Raw genomic sequence first — 27,402 nt, 5'->3', positions numbered from 1 at the left:
GAAAATCCACACGTGACGAGTAGTAGTAGTAGACAAAATAAACAATAAATCAACGCAGAACAAATAATGCGGTTAAAACGTTACAATTCAAATTTGATTATATTAAAGTGTACAACACACAACATACACAAAACACAATGCTGTAAATTGATTATTAGAGGAAGACGTCAACACTCATTATTAAAGCAGACGCAATATATAACCCAAGAAAGAACCAATACTTTGGACAATACATCGTAACTTATTGAGGGATTCTTTGTTAATGGGTTTTCAGAAGATCAGTGGATTCTTTATTGTATAACTTGTCGAGCGCCCAGTTTTGCATCGTTTGGTGCAAATAGTCTTGATAAACTAAAGTCTCGAATTTTGGAGGACTCTCGTCTCCGGTAAGCTCCGGCAAAGGTCCGACCAACAAATCATGCTTAGGCGAAACAAAAACAGGCCACGAAATCCTCAATCTTTCCTTATCCGACTTCGCTCTGTGAAGCACGTTCTTGAACCTCCCGTTGGTCATCCTCTGCAATTAATTTTGAATCCACAAATCAACCCCCTAAACGTTCCCAAATCTAACCTAATATATATATTTTATCTATCATAATAACTTAAGAATAGAAAAAAAAAAAAAAAGAATCAATAAGAGTACCATGAGTTGATCGCCGATGAAAACAACCATAGCGGAGTTAATATACTCAACGTCAAACCATTGTTCGTTTTTGAAGACTTGAAGTCCAGGAACCTCATTGGGGATGAGAAGTGTGATTGCCCCTAGATCGGTGTGCGCCGCCGAACCTCCTATTGCTGTTGGTGACGGCGGATAGAAGCAAATATAAAAAATATAAAAAAATAATCTAATTGATAGAAGAACCATTCAATTTACAAATATTTATGAGACTCAATAAAGTGATCCAAAATTACTTACAAGCAAGAAACTTCACAGAATAAGATCGAGGACTAACCTACCCTACACAAAACCAAAAGTCTAAAAGTAAAAGGGACGTTTCAGAATTAGCTGATTAATACAATTCACATCCATATGAACAAATTCAGACCCAAAGACTCCAAATTTTTCAGCAATTGACCCAGAAACGAAAAAACGAGACTTTACAATTATCAAGCTCCAGAGACCAATAACCCTAAAATTCAATACCCTGAGAAACGTTGCCCTAACCTAATCAAAAGACCTAAAATTTCGAAACCAATTTCAAATTCCAATTCAAATTCCAGTTACTGTAAAGATAATTCAAATGCCAGAGCAAAGACTTAACTGTGTACGTGTTTATCGAGTGGCCTACTTTGTCTCTGTGGTGCCTGATGATTTCGTAGAGATCGTACTCGGCATAATCAAAGGCAAGATAAAGAGTCATGTCTGCAAAATTGATGTGGACATTCACAAGCTTGACGACGTTCTCATGAGAAATCTCTCTGAGCAACATGATCTCGCCTCGCGGATAGCAGTTGGGGAAACTCCATCTCCGTCTTTTGACTGCTTAAACTTCTTGATAGCAATTGGTCTTTTAGGTGGAGTCTTGGTTCTAGCCAAGAAAACAAGACCATAGGTTCCTTCACCAATCTTACCAACGAGACTATACTGTTGCAGCCACTCTGGTTTCTCACTACTGCTGTTTGAGCTGTTGGACCTAGTGGAACTCCCATCTCCCATTGCTTATTAGTAGTATTCTCTACCTCAACGTCCTTACCATGTGAATCGGAAAAAGAGTAGAGTCTATCTAACAAAACGAAACCATCTAGGTTTACACTTTGTAGTTTTCCTGAAATATGAACAAAATCAGCCAAAGGAGATGAGTCTCTGGAACCACCTAATCTATCTATAAAAAGAGCTATAGAGACTCAATAAAGATAAGCCTCAACTATATAAACCAAAGGAAACAATATTCACCTGGCAAGGATTTGTTTGCATGCGCTTTTGCTCTAAACCAAGTCTTGTGCCTCCAATCACAACTTGAACACCAATAGTTACTTTAACAAGGTGTTTGCTTCTGTAGCAGCTTGATTTGCAAGTTCTCTAGTTGGACATATCACTAGCGCAAGAATTGGGGGTCGCTTATTATCCGGGCTTGTAGGAGGAGATTTGACAACTACTTCAATTGATGGAAGCTTAAAAATAAACATCAGCAAAAATAAGCACAGATCCCAAATACAGGTTCAATCCATTACCATATGGCCAACTTAGTGTATGGTATGTCTCACCAAAAACGCTACATTTTTCCCAGTTCCTGTTTTGGCCTTAGCTAGGACATCTTTACCTGGACAAAACAGAATAGCAAAGAAAAGGTATTAAAGAAAAATAAATAAGTTATATATTTCTACTACTAGATTGCTAGAGTGAAACAGGTTGTGATCATATAAAGCACCATGGTAGAATCACAATTTCCTAAATCATCATGGTGTTGTTTTCTTTCTGCAACATTGATCCAGTAAGCACCATTTAAAAAAAATATAAGAGAAACAACACATACCTTTGAGAATTACAGGAAGAGTAGCTTCCTGCACAACAGTCATTGTCTCGTATCCAGCATCCTTGATTGCTTTTAGCGATAAGGGAGACAGTGGATACTGATCGAGTCTGTTAAAGAAACATTTTACCAAGTGATCAGAGTAAAAAGTAATGAAAACTTTTGCAGTAACCTAACTCTGTCTTGTAGATAATTCAACAGCACACAAAAGAAACAACGTTACCTTGTCTTAGTTTATCTGCATTCTTTGCTTGATCCGCTACTACAGCATTCTTCTTAAGAAATTCATAATCTTCGTCCTCTTCCTCATCTTCTTCACTAAGATATTATGAAACATGCAATGAACTGCCAAAAGAAGACCATAGAGAGAAAGAGACAAGTCTTAACACATGCCAACTCTTTAGTTCATAAACGAATATCAATAATACCATAGTTGCTACCTGAAACAAAAACCTCTGAACATGTAAAAATACTTTGTTTCATTAACCTGAACTAAAGCACTAAACCAACAAGTCTACCGCTTTAAAACAGTAAACTACCATGTTTCTGCTGCTTTCCTTATCATCTGCTTTAGGATGCCGCAGTTTCTTCTTCAGCCAGTAGTCTTGCACTATCGATAATATCATCTGCATGAGTGAAGCATGTTAGATTACATAAGTAAAACCCGAGTATACACCTACAAATGGTTCAGAGGTAATCAATTGGTTCTTCCATGAAAATTATGCTTTAAATTGAACACTTTGTTACCAGATGAAAGTTGAATAGGCTATCTACCTACCATGAGTATATAAATCTTTGGTGAGAGACTTACAGTATTGTGTCTAATACCAGTAGACTTCCCAATTCTCTGATCACTCGTGATTGGTAAAACTTGTATGTATCAAGAACATTCATCATTTTCATTACTCGTGATTCATTGCCTGGGATTACCTTGAGTAAAACATTAAACCGAGAATAGATATCAGCGATCCCAGCCTCCATTTTATTACATGCTCTGAAGCATATATGCATGTACATATTCATATAATATCTCTCTATTACCTTCGCTGAGTAATCCTTGGTAAGTTTGAATGCGTGACTACTCCCATATGATGCAAGATTCAGGGCAGCGCGTGGTTCTGCCTGATTAGAGTCATTGTCAAATAAGGGTAACAAGTAAATTAGCTTAGGAAGTCGAATTAAAACAGCCACTCCACAAGTTGACAAGATTAACTTACTTGTGATCCAGTCGTGACAATCAGCAAGTCCTTAGGAGCATATGCTTCAATGTCTTGGACTTTCACCTGGGTAAACATTAGAAAAGGATAAACGACAAACTGAAATTGGAAAGCAGAACTTGTTATTGTCATCAAACCATTAGACCGATATCACCGACGCCAGCCTCCATTTTTATTACATGCTCTGAACACCGAGAGGGTTGTACAGAGTCCTCCAAGACCAAGAGAGCTACCAACTCCTCCTGGTCGACCTGATCTTCTAAATCTAACAATTCTCAATACACAATAGGGTCCATTCAAATAAACTTTTCAAACTCTCTCTCTTATAACAAGGGGCGAATATGTTCACAATCAAAATCCCAATAAGAAAAGAAGCAAAAGTGACGGAACACAGGAGAGACAGGGATGAGTGATAACTATCTCTATTACAATAAATTCATGGCGACATATATCTCCCTCATACTTTTGTTGGCCACCACGACTCTGTTGGGTTCTTCGAAAGTAATATCCTCAATCGGTGATTTAAGTCTCTGGAAAAGAAAAAAACTCTGTTAACAAAGCCTTAATATTAATTATTAAATAAAAAAAACACAGCTTATTATAAAATAACCAATACATTGCATATAAACTGATGTAAATCAGCAGCATTCGCAACAACTATTTCAACTGAGTCATTGTTGATGTCAATGACGACTGGCTTCTGGGTGTGGATCACAAGTTTAACCTTCATTTCGACTCTTCCACCATCTCGTTCACTTATGCTTGAAGGTATCTCAGATTTTTCATCCTGGCCAGACATAGAAGAAAACTTATTGCTTGTTTGAAATAAGTTTTTTAAAAAATTCTTTGAAATAGAATTACCTCGGCATTTGCTATTAACCTCTTCCTAGCCTCCACAGCTTTCTTCCTGCGTTCTTTCCGCTTGATTTTACTTTTGTTTTTCTTGGATATAGCTTCTTTCTTGGCATTAGGGTTTTTGTAAACTCTCTGTTTACTAAGCCCTAGAAAAAGTCTCCAGTTGTCCCATTTGTATTCAAGACCGCCAAGATTTTCACGTCCTTCACTAAGATTCATCACCACATAGCCAGCTTCCATCAAAATCTTTAAATTTTCACTAAATCCCTTATCAGATGAAATGAACAGGTGATTCTCCAAGCCAGGGCTGTGAGAGTCATCCTTCAGGAATTTTTTTATCTCACGTTTCATAGATTCATCCGCAGCCTGATTGTCGGTTGTAGGTCTGTCTGTTGGTCCTGAAAAGATCAAACAGATGTTTTTTACCTAATAAAAAACCCCAGGTAATTCACAAAAATAGCACACATGTAATTCACACAGATGACACGTACTAGGACACTTGTTGGCATAGAATATTTCAACATCCCTCCCCATGTTTGGTTTATTCGAATCTGTGTATCCTACAAAGGCACGGATCTTTATGGGTCCATGGAATCCTATGGCTTGAAGTGCGTTCTGCATCCTGTTGTACACTTGGTTGTGTTCCAAGTCTGTGGGAACCTCCTTGTTATCGTAGTCCCACCATATATTATTACGACGTTGGTACTTGTCTAACTACAAGAAAGAATGAAAAACAAAGAACATCAGGCGCTCTCTTACTCAGGGTACATTATACTAGCGTCGATTAAAGCTACCAACTCACAGAACAACCACAATCCAAATTAGATATCAAGTCTAAATCAACAATTCTCAATACACAATATGGTCCATTCAAATAAACTTTTCAAACTCTCTCTCTCTCTCTTATAACAAGGGGCGAATATGTTCACAATCAAAATCCCAATAAGAAAAGAAGCAAAAGTGACGGAACACAGGAGAGACAGAGATGATAAACTACCTTAGCTTTAGGGCCTTCTCCCGAAGATATGGGAGCGGTCTCTTTTCCCGTGGGAGTCGATTCCGGTGAGGATCGCTTACTAGGAACCGGCGACGGTTGGGAAGAAGAAGCACTCGCACTTTCATCCTTCTTCTCCTGATGCGGCACCTTAGCTCGTTTCTTCTTCGATTTGGGAGTGGTCTCTTTTCCCGTGGGAGTCGATTCCGGTGAGGATCGCTTACTAGGAACCGGCGACGGTTGGGAAGAAGAAGCACGTTTCGCCTTCTCTTTTTGGCTCGCACGGTTGGGAGATTCCACCTTGGCTTCTGAGTTGTCAACCTCGTTCTTACTCGCCGGTGGAGTAGAACCACCCTTACGGCCTTCTCCCGTCGTCGATCCCTTCTTCCCCATGCTCGAGTGTAACTAACTCAAACCGAAACAAAATCCAAAAAAGCGAAGAGGCGATTGTGAATCTTAAGCTTTTGCAAGAAGAAGAGAGAAATAGAATGAAAACAAAAAAAAAGCAAGCTAGGGTTTAATGGCGGTTAGGATTTTTCGATTATACATTTTCTTTTCTCTCTTTCTCTCTACCTCCTTCTTTCTTTCTTTCTGCAGAGTGTCACTCCCTACAAGACGTTCCTTTTTTTCCCATGAAAAAAAAGGAAACAATGGACTTACTAAAGGGCTAAAATGGTAATTGGGTTATTTCAAGATTTGCGTGTGTATCTGTATGATGAATAAAAAAGGAACTTACAAAAAAAAAGAAATTAAAATAATAAGCTGTTTTGTATTTTGGATAGGCCTGGGCAAAATAACCGGATCCGAATATCTGATCCAAAAAACTCCGATCCAAATCCGTATCCGAAATTGTAAAATACCCGAACGAGTTCTAAATCTCTAAATCCGAAAACCTGAATACGAACCCGATCCAAACCGAAATCCGAACGGCTATCCGAATATACCAACATTATTAATACTCTCTCTGTATCACAATAGATGATATTTTAGGATTTTTACATGAATCAAAAAAAACATTTGATGTATAGCCATAAATGTATTATTTATTTATAACAACATATTTTTATAATTATTAACCAATAGTATTTCATCAAACTTTTAAATTCTTATTTAATGATTCTTGAAATTTGCAATTTCTTAGCATTAATTGATTAAAGTATACAGAAAATCATCCTTTCTGATACAAAATAAAATCCTACAACATCATCTATTCTGATGCAGAGGGAGTATATAATAGTAATATATTAGTAATATTTATAATTTTAATAATATAAGTGTTTAAAATATTTAGATTTTTAGATATCTTTGACAATTTGAAGTATTTAAACTGTTTATTAGTAAATTTGGATAGAAAATACTCTGAATTTTTAGATATATTTCGTATTACTGAATAATTTAGACTAAATTAGATACTAAAATTTTGAGTTTTGTGAACTTTGGGTAATCCGAACCCGAAATAGCCGAACCAAACCTAATCTGAACCCAAAGTCTAGAAATATCCGAACGGGTCCTATACCTCTAAACTCGAAAACCCAAAAACTCAAAATAACCGAACCGAACTCGAACCTGTATCCTAATGCCCAGGCCTAATTTTGGATAAATGGGAAAATCATAACACAATTCTCTTCATTCATTAATGAAATGCCATCCAGCTCATATATTTGTGGAAATAATTTGTTCTAATTTTCACTAATAATAAATTAGTTAACTTGTATACATTTATCTTTTTTTTTGCTGTCAAAAAAAAAATAATCACAGTTATTGATGTATATACCCGAAGAATAAAAGGAGATGTCACGTCACAGTTATTGATTGAACAACTGGTGATGTTGTCTTTAATTTTCATCAGACACCACGCTCTTTCTTGGTCAAATATGTGGAGGTCTTGGTACAAAAAAAAAAAAACACAATTCAAAGTTTTTTGTATCTGAAAGGACAAATTTAATGACTTTTGTTTTTTTTTTTTGCATAGAAATATAAAATGGTCGTGTAAATACTAAAAAATAGTAGTATAATTAAGTTTGTACTAGCATTTTAAAAATTTCCTACTCGTCGTATAAATCAACCTTTTGGATTAATGCAACCCCCACTGGCTTAATTCATTTACGCCTTTCTATGGTGATCATCATCCCTTGTCGTGGCATACATTGTATTATAAATATTACTATCATTTATAGATAATGCACGTTGTGAACTGCGATAGGAATAATTGGTTCGTCCCCTCTAATTTTTTTCCCATGCATAACGACTTTGTAGTGCGGGATTACAATGGTGCTGCACACCAACTTACTACACAAAACAAGTTGGTGGGGATTACAATGGTGCTGCACAAACAAGTTTCCGGACAGATCGTGTTGGAATCATATATAGGTGCTCCCCCATGGTAAGTGATTTTTAATGACATTTCCACTAGAATTTTGTAGTATTAAGCAGAACAAAAGAGCATGAAGAAATAGAGTTATCAAAAGATAGAGAAATGTGATTCAAAACTGTGATCTCGTTGGATTCATTGTTAAGATTAGTTCATTGGCGTTTCCAGTGTGGTGCCCCGTCGTTTGATGCTGGAGAAGCTTTTGCAATGATGATGGCTTCTTCTCTGTTTCTCTAGTTGAGGTCTGTGGTTATCTTCTTCATGTTTTAATCTTTCGAAAACACAATGATTATGCTCTGTTTATTCATTCTTGTTTCTTGTTTCTTCTGTGTCTGGCTGAACTTTAAAGTCAACCGGTGCTTCTGTCTCTGTCTCGAGATATACGCAAGTGCAACGCCATCTATTCTCAGCCGCGGTGTTGGCTGGCAGGTAACTCAGCTACATTTGAAGTTATGATGTTGCTGAATCTATATTGATCGAATTCTGAAGTGTTTTAATTTATGCTATGTTTTGTGGAACAGGGAGTTGCGATTCTAATATCAGGGTTGTTGTTTGGTACTGGAGCTGGTTCCTCTGTCTCTGTGTAAGCATCTCAGAGATGATTAAATTAATGATCTGATATTATTAAATTTCTCTAGATATTTTGGTATGAAAGTTGGTTTTCTTGCTCTTTACTGCAGAGAAAATGCAGGATTATGGGCCTTGACACGAGTTGGCAGTCGAAGGGTTGTCCAGATAGCTGCAGGCTTCATGATATTCTTCTCTATTTTCGGTTAGCTGCAATTCTAATATATATCAACAAATGAAAGAACAATCTTTTGCTTGAAATCTATTCTGTACTAATGATCCATCATATGCTAATGTAGGAAAATTTGGAGCTATGTTTGCTTCAATTCCCGTACCCATCATTGCTGCTTTATACGTACTGTCTCTTCTATGCGTACGTGGGAGCTGGAGGTTTGAGTTTCCTTCAGTTCTGCAACGTAAACAGCTTCAGGACCAAGTTCATCTTAGGCTTCTCTGTCTTCCTTGGCTTGGTCCATCCCTCAATATTTCAATGAGTACAACGCAATCAAAGGATATGGTCCAGTCCACACTGGGGCTCGTTGGGTATGTGGTAAACAACTCATTGTTACTTCTTTTCTTCCCATTGAAATAGGTTTTTGGTAAAGTGATCTAGTAAGGCCTAAAAGTACGTACTCCACCCAATCTGTTCATAGTCTTTGGCGTGGCCTGAGCTAATGAAATTCTTTTTCTCTTTACATAACGACGATATATGGTGAATGTTCCGTTCTCCTCAGAGCCTTTTGTAGCTGGCAGCGTCGCCTTCTTCTTGGACAACACATTAATTGCACAAGAAATAACTCTTGGATAAGGAAAGACCGAGGAAAGCACTGGTGGGACAAGTATAGATCGTTCAAGGGTGATACAAGAAGTGAAGAGTTCTACTCTCTTCCTTTTAATCTCAAGGCACTCGAGAAAGCACTTGATATGTCAAAGTGTGAGCACATTCAAACAATCTTTAATTACCAGCTTGAATCAATTCTGGCGAGAGATCAAATTCAGATTACTGTTCAATTATTTGAGTTCATAACCCATAAGTTTTGTCTTTCTCGTCTAACTTGTTTTTTTTTTTTTTTTTTGTATAAATTTAGTTATGACGATTATTATATTCTAAACAACTGGGAGAGTACTATATCAATCTTCTTTGAGTTCTCATATATAAAAATGGAACAGTACCTAAAGTATCCTATTTAATTTAGATCTGAGGGCTGCTTGAGTATATGTTTTTATTTGAACAAGTTTGGAAACTATGCGTGCATGTTCTAATTTTGAAAACACAGATTTAAGTAAGCTATTCATACATAATATATACAAGGAGAGCCAAACTTACAATTAGTTGTGATGTGGCGCTTGTAAAATATGCATCGATCAACCTGGAAAACACAACATGATTCATATTTAATATGAGGAGTGTGGTTTTTTTTTTTTTGGTTTTTAAAAATAAAATTTTTGCAAATTCCCTTCTTATTACTCCCTCCCTCAACTCTCTCTCTCTCTCTCTCTCTCTCTCTCTCTCTCTCTAGTCAGGCCCAGTCCATATGGGTCGGCCCAGAAGCGACTGGTATTTGTAATAATCTCCGGTTTAATGAGTAAACCGGAGGGAGACAGAGATGATGAGGCCGGAGATAGTTCTGTTCGGCGATTCGATAACGGCGCAGTCGTTCAGATCCGGCGGTTGGGGATCTTCTCTTACCGACGCTTACTCTCGCAAGGCTGATGTTGTGGTTCGCGGCTTCATCACATTTTCCCTCTCGTCAGTACTCTTCTTTCCCTATCTCTCTCTCTTTCTTTCTCGAGTCTTCAATGTTGAATTTGAGATTTGATTGGATTGTTTTCTTCAAGATCTGCTGTAGTGATTGTGATTAATGATTATGACTTTGAGTGTGAATCTGATAGGTCTTTTGAGTACCTCTGGATCCATGTGTTTCTCTAAGTACATTACACATCTGTTTGTGTTGCTTAGTGCTACTCTGTAACTCTGGATTCAGTTCTGGATGTTTTGATATATATAAGTCTAGGATGTGTTTGTTGATGACATTTTCATGGATGATCAGTGTTCTCTGAAATGAAAGAACTAGTTCAAGTATGAAAATATGTAGATTTGAGATGATGAGAGCTCTTCTTGTCAGTGGAGTTGCTTTGGTGTGCCTTATATATCAGTGTGTCTACTCTCTACTCTCTTTGTTTAGGGCTCTTCGTCTCCTCCTGTTGCTACGACGATATTCTTTGGTGCAAACGATGCAGCTCTTAAAGGAAGAACCAGTGATAGGCAACATGTGCCGGTGGATGAGTACAAAGATAATTGTCAGAAGAATTGTTCAGCAGTTGAAGGTTTCTTTTTTATATGCTTCTATGATCCTCTCTCACTTGCATCGTCTTTTCTTGACAATGTCTTCCTTTTTGCGACTTTACGAAAAAACATTAATGACTCTGTTTTGTAGAAATGTTGATTGTGCTTATAACTCCACCACCAATTGTTGAAGCTGGGCGGCAAAGTTATGCAGAGTAATGCTTCCTTTTTGATCATTATCTTCCTTGCATTTTTTTTTGTTTTTCAAAACATTTGTAGTCCGATACATCTTATAAACGAGCTGTGTGATTGCATTTTTACATCGAAAGCTTTTATATGGTGAGAAAGCTTTGAAAGAGCCTGAGAGGACGAACGAAACAACGGGAATCTACGCACAACATTGTGTCTCATTAGCCGAGGAACTCTGCCTGCGGTGTTTCAACTTATGGTCAGAAAAAGTACCTAAGGTCTGTGTCTAAATCTGACCCCAAAATGTTGTTGGTTTTCAAAAAAAACTCATCTCCTGAATGGAATCATATATTTGCTGTTTGTAAATGTTTCTTGCTCGTTTGTTGTTGTTGGCTATAACCAGTGATGGATTGCATCTCACGCCTGAAGGCAACGGAGTAGTTTTTGAGGAAGTCTCGAGAGTTTTTAGAGAAGCTTGGCTCTCTCCTGAAGAAACGCCGTTTGATTTCCCTCATCATTCGCAGATCGATGGTGAGAACCCGTCGAAAGCTTTCGAAGAGCGTTGCTTATAGAGATAGATCGATCATTCCCTAAATTCATCAACAGGTTGATCTTTTGATATAAAATTCATGAACACAATTCAATCTTGAGAGTAATGAACTTATGATGTACTTACTTTATGTTGTGGAACACTTATGTGCCTGCACTACCTTTTCTATCTTTCAATTTCTTCTTGCGATGTATTCCAATCTCTTCTTAGTCTTACCTAATCATTTGTGGGGTTTGTCTTCTTTTATTATCACTCTCTGGGGTAATGTTTGAATGTTAATGGCTTACTACTATTTAATCTCTTCCATATGTTCAATGACACATCTAGACTTGTTTTCCCCTTAAATGTTTTAGCTTCTTTGGTGAAATGTCTCTAGAAGTTAATAAGTGTATATATACGGATGTGGCGGAGAAGGAGGAAAAAGAAAGAGAATTTTAAGAGTTCTACCACATTTGTATCACTGTAGCTTCCCAAATACCGCATTCTAAAACTCTTTTCTACAATACCATAAGCATTAATTCGAATGACCATAACACCCTCAACCAAAACTAAACAAAAACAATTTTTTTTTATTATTATTCTTCTCTCTCATCTCCCCTCCCACGACACTCAATTTTTTTTCTTAATCTCTCTTTCTCTTTATCTTCTTCACCTTTATTAAAACTCTATTCATTTTCTTTATCTCTTTCTCTCTTTATCTTCTTCACTTTTATTAAAACTCTACTAGATTTTAGCTAAGAGTTCAATTTCTACAGATTTGTAGATCAATTTATGATTAAAAACATCATTCTCAGACTTGACGATGTGTTTTTTTGAGTTCCAAAAGTATAATTTTTGTTTTGATAGATAGATCTATTTCCCAAACAAAAGGTTCTTAGGAGTATAGCTTGTTTTGACTAAGGATTGTTAGTTTTTATTGGGTAAACATGTTTAAATTCGCATTTCTAATTTTGTTTTCTTGATTCACATTTTCTCCCACTTAATTAATGGACATATTTCTCCGTTAAAATCCATAGACCAATGGACCAGTTTCTTAGCGGTGGACAAGTTTACACACTTTTATATATAGACAATTTTAGAAGAAAATAAATCTTGTCCACAGATATAAAAATGGACAACATTGAAATTTCTGAAGGACAACATAGAAAACATTTGATGGACAACATTTATACTCTTTACATATAAGATAACTCATATGGACTTTCCAAAATAAATAATTTGTTGTTAATAATTACATTAAAATTAATCATTATTTTTTTGAATTTTTATGTGTTAAAGTTGTATATTTTCTTATTCATATGTATACTGTTCGGTGGACGAAATATAATATTTTGATAGACAAAATTTATATTATTTAATTTTATTTGTCTTTTGGTCCACGAGGTTCTTCAAATAAATATCTTCATCATCCTTTTATTCCTCTTCTACTACAGAAGTCAAAACTGATCCATCCTTTTGTCCACCATAAATCACACGCCATCTACAGTGTCACATTAAATGCCAAAAAAAGCTTTTGTCCTTTCCCTGCAGCTCTCCTCTTTCTCATGTGCTGAAACAGAATAAAATAAGACATAAATTAATAAATAATACAGCCCCAGACTATTTTATCGCTTTCATTGACACATTAAAGCGAGGTTATTTTCGTCTTTTCAAATACACGTTTTTGGTACATCGAAAAAGGTTTTTCCATTTTGGCAGAATTGGAAACTTTATAACTCAATGTGCCATACTTAACAAAATTCCGAAAAAGAAAGCGTCGGTGGTTCCAAAATCTTCGGACCCACATTCTTAGGGTGGGTCTACGTCAACTTTACCAAATCGTCTTTACCAAATCCAACGGTTACGACTAAAGCCATGGGACCTAAACGAACAAGGTGAGCCGTCGGATGGGTTCAGAAATAGCGGCTTGATCGTCACACAACAGAGACAAAAGTGAGAGACAATTCCTAATATTTTTATCGTAAGTTTTGTCTGTGTCTAGTCCACTACTGCCTACTGGGACTGGACTAGAGACTAGACTAGTAATGGGATGGGTTTCCACTCGCTCGCTCCTCTCAAGCAAAATATCTATTCTCTTGCCACATGTCACTTTTCCTACATGTGTTGTTTGTTAATAATATGGTTCAAGTTTTTTGTTTTTCTGACTGCCCTGAATCATTAGTAAATTATTCAAAGAGTTAACAAAACCACTTTTGATATTTTCTTATTATTGGATTTCGAAATAAAGGTTAAAGAGTTTGATCCGATGATAAAGAAGAGACACAAGTTTGAGAGCTGTATGCAGAGTGATGCTTCCTTTTTGATCATTATCGATCATTCCCTAAATTCATCAACAGGTTGATCTTTTGATATAAATTCATGAACACAATTCAATCTTGAGAGTAATGAACTTATGATGTACTTACTTTATGTTGTGGAACACTTATGTGCCTGCACTACCTTTTCTATCTTTCAATTTCTTCTTGCGATGTATTCCAATCTCTTCTTAGTCTTACCTAATCATTTGTGGGGTTTGTCTTCTTTTATTATCACTCTCTGGGGTAATGTTTGAATGTTAATGGCTTACTACTATTTAATCTCTTCCATATGTTCAATGACACATCTAGACTTGTTTTCCCCTTAAATGTTTTAGCTTCTTTGGTGAAATGTCTCTAGAAGTTAATAAGTGTATATATACGGATGTGGCGGAGGAGGAAAAAGAAAGAGAATTTTAAGAGTTCTACCACATTTGTATCACTGTAGCTTCCCAAATACCACATTCTAAAACTCTTTTCTACAATACCATAAGCATTAATTCGAATGACCATAACACCCTCAACCAAAACTAAACAAAAACAATTTTTTTTTATTATTATTCTTCTCTCTCATCTCCCCTCCCACGACACTCAATTTTTTTCTTAATCTCTCTTTCTCTTTATCTTCTTCACCTTTATTAAAACTTTATTCATTTTCTTTATCTCTTTCTCTCTTTATCTTCTTCACTTTTATTAAAACTCTACTAGATTTTAGCTAAGAGTTCAATTTCTACAGATTTGTAGATCAATTTATGATTAAAAACATCATTCTCAGACTTGACGATGTGTTTTTTTGAGTTCCAAAAGTATAATTTTTGTTTTGATAGATAGATCTATTTCCCAAACAAAAGGTTCTTAGGAGTATAGCTTGTTTTGACTAAGGATTGTTAGTTTTTATTGGGTAAACATGTTTAAATTCGCATTTCTAATTTTGTTTTCTTGATTCACATTTTCTCCCACTTAATTAATGGACATATTTCTCCGTTAAAATCCATAGACCAATGGACCAGTTTCTTAGCGGTGGACAAGTTTACACACTTTTATATATAGACAATTTTAGAAGAAAATAAATCTTGTCCACAGATATAAAAATGGATAACATTGAAATTTCTGAAGAACAACATAGAAAACATTTGATGGACAACATTTATACTCTTTACATATAAGATAACTCATATGGGCTTTCCAAAATAAATAATTTGTTGTTAATAATTACATTAAAATTAATCATTATTTTTTTGAATTTTTGTGTGTTAAAGTTGTATATTTTCTTATTCATATGTATACTGTTCGGTGGACGAAATATAATATTTTGATAGACAAAATTTATATTATTTAATTTTATTTGTCTTTTGGTCCACGAGGTTCTTCAAATAAATATCTTCATCATCCTTTTATTCCTCTTCTACTACAGAAGTCAAAACTGATCCATCCTTTTGTCCACCATAAATCACACGCCATCTACAGTGTCACATTAAATGCCAAAAAAAGCTTTTGTCCTTTCCCTGCAGCTCTCCTCTTTCTCATGTGCTGAAACAGAATAAAATAAGACATAAATTAATAAATAATACAGCCCCAGACTATTTTATCGCTTTCATTGACACATTAAAGCGAGGTTATTTTCGTCTTTTCAAATACACGTTTTTGGTACATCGAAAAAGGTTTTTCCATTTTGGCAGAATTGGAAACTTTATAACTCAATGTGCCATACTTAACAAAATTCCGAAAAAGAAAGCGTCGGTGGTTCCAAAATCTTCGGACCCACATTCTTAGGGTGGGTCTACGTCAACTTGACCAAATCGTCTTTACCAAATCCAACGGTTACGACTAAAGCCATGGGACCTAAACGAACAAGGTGAGCCGTCGGATGGGTTCAGAAATAGCGGCTTGATCGTCACACAACAGAGACAAAAGTGAGAGACAATTCCTAATATTTTTATCGTAAGTTTTGTCTGTGTCTAGTCCACTACTGCCTACTGGGACTGGACTAGAGACTAGACTAGTAATGGGATGGGTTTCCACTCGCTCGCTCCTCTCAAGCAAAATATCTATTCTCTTGCCACATGTCACTTTTCCTACATGTGTTGTTTGTTAATAATATGGTTCAAGTTTTTTGTTTTTCTGACTGCCCTGAATCATTAGTAAATTATTCAAAGAGTTAACAAAACCACTTTTGATATTTTCTTATTATTGGATTTCGAAATAAAGGTTAAAGAGTTTGATCCGATGATAAAGAAGAGACACAAGTTTGAGAGCTGTAAGTAAAAGTGCTTTTCAATAAACAGATTTCGTTTTTTTTTTGGATTAAGCTTTACGCTTGTTAATTAACCCGACGGTAGGATAAAAATAGTCTAAAGTTATGAATTTGTTTTTCTCTTTTCAAACCTTATTAAATAAAAATATAATACTTTTAATTACTATCCTGCAAAATGTTAAATGTGGTTAACTATGCATTAATTGTTAGGAAAGTATTTCCCTTAACTGATCATCAAAGAAAAAAGGTTTTATAATCTGTGTTTTTTTTTTTTTTTTTTGTCTCTGAATAATTTTTTTTTTCTTTGTATGTAAAAGTTTCTCCCTTAGCCGGCTTCCATGGATTAATCACCTTCGAGGCTCAAACTTCGAATTAGTCTTGCCAGTATACTAATAATAACATTGAGTGTATTTATGAAAAGTCAGTTAAGAAACAGTTTAGTTATCAAATAATCAAATTAAAGCGAGTTTGAGATTGCATATTTTGTGGTGGAATACATATATAATATATTAATTAACCCTTGCGATTCACTTAAGTTCAATAAGACCATCGTTACCGTTAGTAACCCTCACGTTGTTTTAAAAAACAAAAATTATTATTTTATTCATTTATTATCTTTTATTAATTGTAACCATTATGTAAGTGACAGCTGTTAATTATTTGAGAGAAACGATTTTTGCTATAGCAATTTGAGTATCCATTCTTTTCTTTTCTTTTCTCTTTCATCACTATATTAATTTTTTATTAATGAATAACTTGCTTAGTAACTCCCACTAATGATGCCCTAACAACAAATAAAATAGAAAATACAAGATCCTTAAGAGTTTGCCGAACTAAACAATTAATACATCAAAAAAGACACGGAAGAGATTAGCTAGGTTTTCCATGAATTTTGGGTGCACTACGCAGTCTTTTGATACTTAAGAAAATGAAGAAAACAAAAAACATAATTAGTTTGGTGTTTTTTCCAAATTACACATTACAAAATGCAGATTCTAAGAGATCCCCATGAAGCGTTTATATTACAAATTTACAATATATGATGTTACGACAGAGATTTGATACCTACAAATCAAATGAATGATAAAATAGCTTAATATGTAGGATTGGTCGTCAAAACGAGAAAAATACTGTGTGAACAACGCCCAGACCTAGTCATAACCTAGATTACACGAATACAAACTTCATTTAGAGGACACATTACATACTGTTAATCATTCGTATCACACAATTGTATTGGGTAATTAGGTAATGACCCGAAAATACAAATAACTTTAAAGAGAAAGCTTCGTAACTTTATGTGACAAGTGGGAAACTGAAGATTGTAAGGATCTAGGGAGAATACTTCATAGTTGATTCATCACATGATATATATTTTTAAAAAAACTAAAAGCTAATACTAAAAAGAAAGGAAAGAGGAATAAAAGGGCATCAAGAATTAGGAGTGTGAAGAGAGAATAAATCACACAAGATAAGACAATTTCTTTGGCACATATCTATATATACATTTTTCAAGTACATTTAGCAAATAAATCCTAAACTTGCCACTTATTTACAAGACTGCCATTAGTATTTAAATTTAATTTATAAAATTTAAACTAAAATATTAAAATGATTAACCGACTTACCAAAATCGGAACTGATATTAAATATATTAATTACTGTTACAAATCTAATATTAAACACAATTTTTCATAAAATTCGGATCCTAATTTAATTAAGTTGTTGTTTTGGAAACATAATTATTATACTTTCAAAAAAAAAAAAAAATTTTCACTTTAGAAATTAAGTTATACATAACTATAGTAAGAGACTAAATAGTTTCGGAAACATAATAATTAACTTAATTATTTTCAATTAACATATAACATTCAATTAATTTTTCTAAAATGTCTTAATTCTGATTTTTTAAAATACAAAAATAATAAAAAGTTACATTCTCTAATATTAATATGAAATAGTTAAATTCACACAAAAAATAATTGCATTTATTCATAAGGATGACTTTCATTGATAAATACCAAACTGTTATTATCATTAGCTATTTTGGATTAAAATTGTTTTCTAGATTTGTTAATATCACAATTTATAATTTTAAATTACTACATTAGCTATATTGGATTAAAATTATTTTATAAATTCGTTAACATCATAATATAAAAAGTTAAATTACAAAAACCAAGATTTGGTTTTGACAAAAAAAAAAAAAACAACAAAGATTTGGCATTTTAAGTTATCTTTGATAAGGTTTTCTATTTGTGGGTCAATTATATTTTAGAAGATATTCTATAGAATAATTAATAATTTGTAAAAATATATATTAATTGTATACACAAATAATTCTTAAACAATCAGCCTAATCAATAAAATAATTGATTTTTGATCTTAAAGGAGGATCTGTGGCCGAGATTTTTGATCTCAACGCATTGATCTCAACATATTTAAAACTAATTTTTACTTTCACGGATTTCATATGATGAATTTTTGTGGATTATAAATCTTTGAACATGTTGCCTAACCCGCCTAGCATGACGGGTTTAGACTATAGAACCAACACTAAAACTATTAGTTTATCACATATATACTATGGATTTGTAATCATAGTTTAGAAAATTAACTTATAAATTATTTAGCATATGAACTACAAAATACTACACATACTATAACACATTGTTAATATTCAAAAAAAAAATACACATAAAAATATACAATAAAATACCATATAGGCATATACCTCTGTTTAATTCTAGAGAACAAAACAAATCTAGAATTTTTATATTCTATCTAATAACAAATTTAATGTAATTAAGTTATAAACTTTGTAAAAGTGTAAGAAGAAGAAAAAGAATTGTAAACAAAATTATAAATTAATTAGAAAAAGTTAATTAATTGAGAATTTAAAAACTAAATAAATTAAAAATTATTATTTAAAATACAATAATTTATATTTAGCCTCGCGGTGTACCGCGGGTGAAATCCTAGTATATATATATATATATATCTCCACAATTTAGCTAGCGAGACCCACTTTTTAAAGATAATAAAACTGTATCTATCCCGCCCGCGTATCTTTTGTTCCATTGCATTGCATCACTCGTTATTTGTGCGTTACATCATCATATCATCATGAAATTATGAGTCTTAACGTACGAGATAACATATGATGTTGATATACAATACAACATCTGAAAAAATAGAGTATATAGGTAAATAAATATGTAGAAAGCTCGAGAGACCCACTTTTTAAAGATAATAAAAGTATATCTCTATCTCGCCCGCGTATCTTTTGTTCCATTGCATCAGTCGTTATTTGTTCGTTACATCATCATACATATCATCATGAAATTATGAGTTATCATATGTTATTTGGACGAGATAACATATGATGTTGGTATACAATGTACATTTGAAAAAACAGAGTATATAGGTAAATATGTCGAAAGCTCGAGAGAATTGTGTGATTTACTAGCGTTAGGCAGATGGAGTACTAGCTAGTAAATCGAGTATTCTAAAGAAATTTACAATTTCTTATAGGTACTAATTAAGGAAGGCAGTAGAAGCATATCAAAAATTATTCTAACTTACTAACAGCATCATGCTTAAGCCAAACCAACGTAACTGATCAAACACAATAGCTAGTATTCATTTACACTGATGATCACCATTGAACCATCACATTATAATGAACTGAGGCTATGTCTAATTGAGATCACAAACCAACAATAGTGTTTCTTCTTGAATGTTCATTAACACCATGATCCGAATACGTGTCTAATATACGAAAATTTTGATTATGTAGCATATACTCCAACTCAACCATATGTATACGAATTTTGAATATTTCTATACCCTATCTTTAATTTACAAGTTAAAATGGAATGGATTACATATGCTTTCAAAAAGGTTGAGAATTGAGATACCTATTTTGTTATATGTCAGGATGTCAAACCTTATGCTTATCCAACGAAAATTTGAAATAATATTCGACAAGAAAAAAGTATATAAAATAAGGTCTAGTATTCCTTTTTTTGTTTTTGTTTTGTTTTTCTTAGTATAATTGTAGAATATATTCCTCTCTACTTTTGTGGGTCGTATACCTCTATGTTTTGTAAATCACGAAAGTAATGGACCTAATCTCTCTACATGCATGGTGCACAATTTAGTTTACGAATTTCGATTCCTATATATATATTTTAAGCTAAAAAGATAAACAACTCGAAAACTTTATTTGCATGTTACGACTGTTCAACGTTGTCTGTTTCTTCTTCATCATTATCTTTATGAGTTTCAGTTTCAGTAGTAGGCAGAGGCGGTAGCAAATCCTATCACAAGCTCTAATATCCCATCTGTGTCGATTACTCGTACTTCCTGTCCCTCGGGGGCCTTCTCTATGATCTACAAGAGAGTCACACAACAAGTGAGTTGATATGTTTATAAACAAGAAAAAGAAAACTGTTAAATGCAATGGTAGATATATGTTCATGACAACAGAAGCAACAACAAGAACAATGTTGGTGTACGTAACAGAACTTAGTGTGTGTTGACTCGCAACGAGGACACTTTTGAGGATGGTCGTGAGGCTGAGAGAGGCGATAGTGCAGCCAGCAGCCAGTATGTAGGCTGATGATGGATTCGAAGAGTCTAACATGCTTCCCCCTGATGACTGAGCTTCCTAACATATACAATGCAGAGAGCCATATCAAAATGTGGAATTTCTCTCTCTCTCTCTCTATAATTGAAGTGTAGAGCTCCAACTAACAATCAAATTACGAAAAGGAGATAAACTGGGAAAATAAAGACATGGATCTGACAAATTGAGATAAGTCATGCATGAACCTGTGTTGGCAGCAAGATTGTGCTGGAAAATAGCTTCAAAATCATCACATATGTCCGTTAGATTCTGCGCCACTGCTGAGGAACACGACTTCAGGGTTTTGTGTTTGTCAGAGTAAGACTGCAGGAGAACCATGTTGCCCAAAGAGAACCGTGACATGAAGAGGAAAAAGTCATTCAAATTCATTCCTGTAGATGATAATAGAAGCGAAGGGGTTAAAATAAGGATGTTTCATGGTCATATATACAAAACTCTGAGGGATTTTCTTGAATCTACTGTTCGATTATACATTCATAAGAATACATTCAGTCAACACTTATTCACTATGACACTATTGCACAGTGAGTTCTCCAAACATCCTACACAGATAGCTGTAATCTCTGCTTTAAATATCTCAAAGATATAGAAACTTTTCACTTGAAAGATCTCAGAAAGAAATGTAGAGCTCCAACTAACAATCAAATTACGAAAAGGAGATAAATCACGCATGAACCTGTGTTGGCAGCAAGATTACGCTGGCAAATAGCTTCGAAATCTTCACATATGTCTCTGACGTCTTCTATTGACTCTTCAGTGTCCTTGTAGCCCTTCCACAGTAGATCCCACTGAAACTCAACCAAACATGACTACTTCCTATTTTAGTTCAATCTCATATTTCCTTGTATAGAAAATTAGAAACACAAGTCGCCAAGTCATTACCACCCAAGATAGGTTGTATGCATTGAGCCAATTGTGGTTTATAGATATCGTGTCTTCCTGTAAAAAAAAATATTCGAGAAAATTCAAGAAAACAATGTTGGTGTACATACAATGAGAGGGAAAGAGAAAGGGGGAGAGAGATACCAAGTTATAACCCACTGGGAATAAAGATAACTTCACCGGGTTCTTGAATGCACTCAAGCCAGGTGGTCTGAATGCAAACCACAAAATGTGAATAAACACGTGGTGAAAGACGAGCTTACAGATCGAGGGTAAGAAGAGCTGATTTTTACCTTATTGAAACCGGGGAATTTAGTTTCATTCACCTCTTCAAAGATGTTATAAACACAATTCTTCATGTACCTGAAAAAAATCATCTAATGATAAGGCTAACAACACCTGAGAGAAGAAATGTGGATCACAGACAATTCACAGAAAGGTTACATGACCAATAGGATAAAAAAACACTTGCGTGTCATAAACAAGATGACTTTGAGGAGGAGGAAGGAAAAGCCATCCTTTTTTACCACAAACATTAGCTGACCAACTATAACATCTAAATACTTCAGCGTGTAGAGGTGTCCAAGATCCTGTAAGCAAAAGAGTTCGGAAATCATCAGCTTTCTCCAAAGGCCAAAACACTCAAAAAGACAACAACACAAACAGTTTGTTTGATCTTCTTACTCATACCTTTTCCAATCAGAGCAGCTAATTTGATCATGCTTCTGGAAACTATCTCTATCCTCATGCATATGGTCAAATTGATAGATATTAAGCCAATCATCAGAAAACAGCGGCGGCGTTTGGTAGGCTATATAGCTTGAATATTCAGCACAATCTTACAAGCGTGACCTCAGATATGCCACCTTGACAAAGTGCCAATCTTTCAGATACAAGACAGATTCCTTGATAGAATCATTGGCCCATTGCTCCACAAAGTCACTAACAGACATTTCTAATCTTTTCTGATCTGTGAACTCTCTCGTATCACAATCTGCAACCTGTAGATAACACACACCACCAAGTCAATGAACAAACAATTCATTCCCAAAACCAAAAAAAGATTCAATTTAATGCTACTAATAGTCTTATGAAAGCATGAACCTTTTACCTGGACTTTAGATATTCCGAAGAGAGTGGCAATGAAGTGGAGATTAGGGCGTCCATTCTTACCGACCCAATCTTCACGAGCTCTCCAATCGTCAGTGAGACCGGAGATTACTACTGGCTGGTTCTTGGCTAAGTATCTCTCTGCAAAAGCGTCGTAACTCAAATCTTTACCATTGATTTTCTCAATTTGCCCTATAATCTCTATTCTCCCATTTCCCCCCAACTCTCGGAAATTTTCGTCGCTCCCACCGGTGTAGAACCTCCGATCAAAGTCGCCGGTAAAGTTGATATGAAACGCGGTGTTTAGTTAATCTAAAACGCTGCGGTTAATGAATTGGTACGGCCCATTTCTTGACCCAATATGTAATGGCTCACTATCGATCAAACGGTGACGTGTTGAATTCCGGAACCGGATGGGTCAATGTCCTTTCTTATATGGTTATTATTGGTCGTCATAGTCTCTCTTTGAAATAGCCAGTCAACAAATTGTCACTTCCATATGCGATTGTTAAGAGTTCTACAATCAATTTTCATAGTTACCATTTTAATGGCTTGACTGACATATATAGAAAGTTAACAGAATGAAGATAAAGAAGGGTTGGTGATTTTGTCTTTATAAATAGAGAAAACTTTGTTCCCACTGAGTAAATAATATAAGCATTATATATCATATTTATATATACATAAAAGTTTTCAAATTAAGAAGAGAAATGGAGAAGAAATTGAGTGTGGTGGTGATGATGATGATGATGATCGTCTTGGCTGTAATTGAAACAGAAGCAGTAAATCATTTGTGTACATTCAAATGTGAAATCACATGCCGCGATCCAGAGTTCAAGTCAATCTGCTTTAAAAAGTGTATGGCCAAATGCATCCTTCAATCTTCATCCACAAATACCTTTCACTTAACTTGACACTCGCAGTAAATCTCTTTCTCTTTAAACTGTTTTTTTGAATGTATATATGCATGTATGTATGTGTGTGTGTCTTGTGTAATAGTAAAATTGACATGGTTTGAAACTTGAAAGATTTTGGCATTCAATAATAAATTTGAAAAACAATAGTGCACAGACTGAAACATAATAATTGCACAGAGATGACGACTTGGTAACAATTTAAAGTATGACGTAAATGAAAACCCGTCCCGAATACTTTCCTCCTACGTTTGATCTTTTCTACCTACAAGATTATATCAAATAATGAAACAATGAGCCCTAGGAAAAGTGAAAACATGAGACTTTCAGGTTTAATTTTAAATTACTAACATATATTTATAAATACACATTACTCTTTCTTGCAGGTTGGAGACTTTCGTCGAGGTCTACTACGTCCACGATTAGTAAGACGTAAACGAAGAGGAAAAATCGTCCGGAATGCTTTCCTCCTACGTTTTTCCTGCAACATTGTATATCAAATAATGAAACATGAGCACAAAACAGAGTCAGTAAACCAATTTCATGGTTTCTATTTTCACATTTGGGGACCCCAACTGTTTGATGAGAAAATAGCATTCTATCTGTTGAAAATATTTAGCTTTCATTAAGAAAAACTTGCCTGTCGGAGCCAATGCCCTCGATCGTACTCGAATGACTTAGTTTCCTTCTTCACCTTACGTCTCATCTCGCATACCTACAACATTGTATATGAATGAAACATGAGCATTTTGGAAACATGGGACCTTTTTTTTTTTTTTTATCTCTGTCTCTACGACTGAATCAAGAAGCACACTTTCTTCTTTCAATTAATGTTTTAGCAACAAATCTTTAGTTAAGATTAAGAAAAACTTGCCTCTAGCCAACCCTCTGGATCGTACTCGGCCGAATGAACCTTCTCCCTAGATTGATAATACCCATTAATATAACCCTCCTGCATGAGGACGAGAGTGGAAACAGTTAAACAGGTTAATGCTCAAATGGTTAGACAATGAAACAATGTTAATTATGATACAAGGAGACAGACAGCGAGAGAGAGGGATAACTTACTTGTTGTGTATGTTCTTCAGTTGAGAGATGCGTCCTGAAATCATCTAGGCTTTCGTAATAACAGTAGCATATTTCGCAATTAAATGTTGAGGTAGATTCACCCCTATCACTTTCACTTTTACTGAACTTCTGAATAACGTGTCTAAATGCCTCTGAACAAGTGGAGAAAACGTGTACTCTTGCCCCTGAAACTGTGGAAAAACTTCCACTTTTACTGCCATACTGAAGAAGGTGTTTTCTTGCCTCTGAAAGAGTGGAAAACCTTTCACTTTTACTGCACTTGCGAGGAACGTGTCCACTTGTTTCTGAAAGAGTGGAAAAACTTTCACTTGTACTGCACTTGTGAAGAACGTGTTTTCTTGTCTCTGAAACTGTGGAAAAACTTTCACTTGTACTGCACTTGTGAAGAACGTGTTTTCTTGTCTCTGAAACTGTGGAAAAGAAACATCGTAATTAGTTTAATCGTTACGTCAAACAGTACTGGATGATCGATGAGAGGACAGACAGACAAACAAACACCTGCAAGTAACCTTTCCCAGAGCCACTCGGCAGAAGTGAGCAGGGCAGACATTTTGCGAGGCCTAGATAAATAAGCCAGAAAAAGCTTGTGTTTTTGCACTTGTAGTAGCTTGACAAGAGAAACTGGATAGACCGGTTCCAACCTATTCGCTATGACCATAATAGTAGCCGGAGGAGGATTAGAATCTACCCAATTCGCAATATCTTCGTAAATTAGAGTTTCTTTGTAAGCTGTTTCAACAAAGGAAAGCAGCCATTGATCAGTAGGCACAGATGAATATTTTTAAACCGCCCCAAAATTCCAAAGATGGATAACCAAATGGACTAACCGTAACCGTTATGCACAACATAGATTCCAGTGGAAGAGAGCCCTCGCAGGAGGTGATCAGGGATACGGTTTAGGTCGCCAAAGGCAGTGATGGAGACAGGACCAGAGTAGCCAAGATTCTTGAATGCCGCTTCTAAACTCGGCCGGACCCGACGAGCATCATATCCCTTGGGGATCGGACATTCAAACAAGTCCCACCACACCGCTATCTGAGCTGTCGCGTATTCAGGCGTCGCCGGGTAGTCCCTTGCCCACTTCTCTGTTACACAGTCAACTACTTTCTGCGTAGGGTCTATAGCCTCCTGCTTGACAGAGAGTGGAAACAGAGGTAGTTGCTCAAAATGTGTAGTAGACAATGAAACAATTCATATACAAGTATAGAGAGAGAGAGAGATAGATAGAGGATACGTACTTCTCGTTTATGCTTATAACTCGAGAGATGCTTCCTGAAATTTTCAGGGCTTTGGGAATCGAAGTTGCAAGATTTGCAGTAAAGCGTGGCAGATGATAACTCGCCCGTGTCACTGCACTTCTCCTGAACAAGTGGTGCCCTTCTGGTCTCATTATTATCATCATCCGCGTACCCTAGTACTCTTTCCCAAACCCACTCTCTACAAGTATATATATATATAGAGAGAGAGATAGAGGATACGTACTTCTCGTTTATGCTTATAACTCGAGAGATGCTTCCTGAAATTTTCAGGGCTTTGGGAATCGAAGTTGCAAGATTTGCAGTAAAGCGTGGCAGATGATAACTCGCCCGGGTCACTGCACTTCTCCTGAACAAGTGGTGCCCTTCTGGTCTCATCATCCGCGTACCCTAGTAATCTTTCCCAAACCCACTCTCTACAAGTTTTCAGGATTGTCATATATTGATACTTGATTGAATAAACCAGAAAAAGGTTGTATAGCGTCCGTTGTTGTAGCCGGGCCAGATCCCAAGCGAAGACAGTGTGCACCTGATTGGATATGATCATCATTGAAGCCGGAGCAGGATTTTTACCTCGCCATTCCACCATATCCGCATACATGAGTGAGTTTGTGCTTTCTGTTCCAGTACAGAGGAAAAAAAAGGATTACTTTAGCTAATTAAAGTATTAACCGTTTGCTTAACCAAAACAAAACAGAGCAAAAACACAAAAAGTGAGGTTAAATGTGCTTTCTGTTCCAGCCAGTACCAAAGAAAAAGAAAAGGATTAAGTCAGCTATTAACTTATTAAGCGTTTGCTAAATTATTTTACTAATTATTATTTGGGAGTTTATTAAATAAAAGAAATAAACAGAACAGAGCAAAACACACACAAAAAAAAAAAAAAAAAAAAAAAAAAGAGTGAGGATAAATGTGTTGTTTTATTATAGTACTACCGAACCAGTTCCCGTGTCAGTGCTACTTCCACTTTAAATATATAGAGGAAATTTCCAGAGATCGATAAAATTTGGACTTACCGGGTCTGGTATGTGCAACAGCGACTCCAGTGGAAGAGAGCACTCGCAGGATGTGATCAGCGGTTTGTGTTTGGTCGCCATAGGCAGTGATGGAGACAGGACCAGAGTAGCCAACACTCTTGAATGCCGCTTCTAAACTCGGACGGAAGAGACGAGCATCATAACCCTCTGGGATCGGACAGTCCTTCATGTCCCACCATACCGCTATTTTAGCAGCCTTCGCCGGTTCCTCCCACTTCCTTGAGACGACGAGACTGCTCATCCCTCTAACCCTAAAAATCTAATAACAGACACAAGTCCCTCGATCCGTATTAGGGTTTCTTTCTTTTTATATACACCAAACTAATGGGCTTCAGTGAAATCCAGTAAAGGTGTGGACTTACGACATCGTTAAATTTATTTCTATAATCCAGTAAAGGTCAGGTCTCATCT

At 35.4% G+C, this 27,402-nt stretch overlaps 2 protein-coding genes and 3 pseudogenes across 8 annotated transcripts; 2 read left to right on the top strand and 3 right to left on the bottom strand.

Moving 5' to 3' along the window:
• Positions 1 to 64: 64 nt before the first annotated feature.
• LOC109127154 (uncharacterized) lies at positions 65 to 6,162 on the bottom strand. Of its 2 annotated transcripts, XM_087492035.1 has the most exons (16): positions 5,544 to 6,162; positions 5,038 to 5,260; positions 4,553 to 4,944; positions 4,308 to 4,478; positions 3,692 to 4,221; positions 3,516 to 3,596; positions 3,286 to 3,404; positions 2,915 to 3,100; positions 2,698 to 2,819; positions 2,478 to 2,584; positions 2,209 to 2,264; positions 1,898 to 2,115; positions 1,266 to 1,769; positions 920 to 961; positions 644 to 798; positions 65 to 517 (listed from the first exon to the last, which is right to left on the bottom strand). In XM_087492035.1, the coding sequence occupies exons 1-5, from the start codon at positions 5,931 to 5,933 to the stop codon at positions 4,117 to 4,119; spliced, it is 1,281 nt and encodes a 426-aa protein (XP_087348161.1). In that variant the 5' UTR covers positions 5,934 to 6,162; the 3' UTR covers positions 65 to 517; positions 644 to 798; positions 920 to 961; positions 1,266 to 1,769; positions 1,898 to 2,115; positions 2,209 to 2,264; positions 2,478 to 2,584; positions 2,698 to 2,819; positions 2,915 to 3,100; positions 3,286 to 3,404; positions 3,516 to 3,596; positions 3,692 to 4,116. The 2 variants fall into 2 exon arrangements, with proteins under 2 accessions (XP_087348161.1, XP_087348160.1); XM_087492034.1 differs by lacking the exon at positions 920 to 961 and having other exon boundaries at positions 3,014 to 3,100.
• A 1,558-nt stretch (positions 6,163 to 7,720) lies between these two features.
• LOC104757248 (nucleobase-ascorbate transporter 6-like) lies at positions 7,721 to 10,451 on the top strand (annotated as a pseudogene).
• An 89-nt stretch (positions 10,452 to 10,540) lies between these two features.
• On the top strand, positions 10,541 to 11,697 carry LOC104741164 (GDSL esterase/lipase At5g62930-like; annotated as a pseudogene). The gene is made up of 5 exons (XR_015570172.1): positions 10,541 to 10,558; positions 10,665 to 10,806; positions 10,917 to 10,973; positions 11,087 to 11,232; positions 11,358 to 11,697. The product of XR_015570172.1 is annotated as a GDSL esterase/lipase At5g62930-like (transcript).
• An 8,518-nt stretch (positions 11,698 to 20,215) lies between these two features.
• Positions 20,216 to 23,002, bottom strand: LOC104757240 (arginine-specific demethylase JMJ20-like; annotated as a pseudogene). Its single transcript, XR_015584870.1, has 10 exons — positions 22,697 to 23,002; positions 22,283 to 22,586; positions 22,058 to 22,202; positions 21,879 to 21,948; positions 21,730 to 21,796; positions 21,586 to 21,642; positions 21,380 to 21,491; positions 20,889 to 21,074; positions 20,578 to 20,724; positions 20,216 to 20,447 (listed from the first exon to the last, which is right to left on the bottom strand). The product of XR_015584870.1 is annotated as an arginine-specific demethylase JMJ20-like (transcript).
• Positions 23,003 to 23,708: 706 nt separating this feature from the next.
• Positions 23,709 to 27,273, bottom strand: LOC104741171 (uncharacterized). 4 transcript variants are annotated; one of them, XM_087491949.1, is made up of 10 exons: positions 26,971 to 27,273; positions 26,181 to 26,572; positions 25,937 to 26,059; positions 25,526 to 25,826; positions 25,197 to 25,427; positions 24,678 to 25,108; positions 24,484 to 24,561; positions 24,250 to 24,324; positions 23,961 to 24,090; positions 23,709 to 23,874 (listed from the first exon to the last, which is right to left on the bottom strand). In XM_087491949.1, exons 1-9 carry the CDS (start codon positions 27,230 to 27,232, stop codon positions 23,980 to 23,982), a joined length of 2,004 nt encoding a protein of 667 aa, XP_087348075.1. In that variant the 5' UTR covers positions 27,233 to 27,273; the 3' UTR covers positions 23,709 to 23,874; positions 23,961 to 23,979. The 4 variants fall into 4 exon arrangements, with proteins under 4 accessions (XP_087348075.1, XP_019093841.2, XP_087348079.1 ...); XM_019238296.2 differs by having other exon boundaries at positions 23,984 to 24,090; XM_087491953.1 differs by lacking the exon at positions 25,937 to 26,059.
• Between the last annotated feature and the right edge of the window lie 129 nt (positions 27,274 to 27,402).

Source organism: Camelina sativa, chromosome 2 (genome assembly GCF_030686135.1).
Source record: "Camelina sativa cultivar CO46 ecotype springtype chromosome 2, ASM3068613v1".
Lineage (NCBI taxonomy): Eukaryota > Viridiplantae > Streptophyta > Magnoliopsida > Brassicales > Brassicaceae > Camelina > Camelina sativa.
The sequence above is the reverse complement of the archived record's forward strand: the minus strand, read 5'-3'. Positions and strand labels throughout refer to the sequence as shown.